The 844-nt window shown below is 39.8% G+C and overlaps 1 protein-coding gene across 1 annotated transcript in view; it reads left to right on the top strand.

Moving 5' to 3' along the window:
* MRAP2 (melanocortin 2 receptor accessory protein 2) overlaps positions 1-844 on the top strand; it is a gene marked incomplete at its 5' end in the record, with an annotated part of 5986 nt that extends 5142 nt beyond the window's left edge. The window contains one exon of the mRNA XM_010179526.1: positions 457-844. Coding sequence (XP_010177828.1) covers positions 457-844 — 388 coding nt within the window. The remainder of the gene's footprint in view (positions 1-456) is intronic.

Consider the following 844-nt stretch of genomic DNA (forward strand, 5'->3'; position numbering starts at 1 on the left):
AGTGACTGAAGTCACTGGAAATGATGGGTTTATGTCCAGACAACCAAGCACTCAAATTACGCCTTGACTGACAGCAGTGTTGCTTATGGCTCAGATTTTTCTTTATCAAAGATTTTTCTCAGTGTTCCAGAAGTCATTTTTAAAAACTTGTTACTACTTACCAACAGGAAATACTGAAGTGTTTCTAAGCTCACTCAGTGAGCTGGTTATTACAGTATATTGATTATTAGAAGTGCCATTTAAAAGTGCTGGCATCGATAACTTATTCCCAAGGAAAATTATCATGACAAATCAAGACTTAAATTTGCTTCAACAGGAAATAATAAATAGTACTGGCTTTTAAAGTCTGTGGTAGGTAAACTATAGGGTTTCCTTTCCTCCTGATCATAACGGTTGCTGTTAAGAACTCAAATATTCTACTTTAGTGCTCACTGTATTTTTCTTTTTCCTCCTTAGCAATGCAGAACCTTCAGAAAAAAGATTTCGCATGAACAGCTTTGTGGCAGATTTTGGAAGACCGCTGGAGTCAGAGAGGGTCTTTTCTCGTCAGATAGCTGAGGAATCCCGGTCGCTTTTCCATTTCTGTATTAACGAAGTGGAACACTTGGACAAAGCAAAACAAAGCCAGAAAGGTCTGGAGAGTGACATCCACTTCCAGGAAGCTCCCCGGAGCAGTGGAGTGTTTGAGGAGGACCTAAATTGTCTTACAAAATTTAACATTCCTAACTTTGTGAACACTGAGCAGAACTCTTCACTGGGTGAGGATGATCTCCTCATCTCAGAGCCACCAATCATTTTGGAAAGCAAATCAGTCATGCAATCTTCCCATCGGATCCTTGACTGA

Source organism: Mesitornis unicolor, unplaced genomic scaffold, assembly GCF_000695765.1.
Source record: "Mesitornis unicolor isolate BGI_N332 unplaced genomic scaffold, ASM69576v1 scaffold14092, whole genome shotgun sequence".
Classification (NCBI taxonomy): domain Eukaryota; kingdom Metazoa; phylum Chordata; class Aves; order Mesitornithiformes; family Mesitornithidae; genus Mesitornis; species Mesitornis unicolor.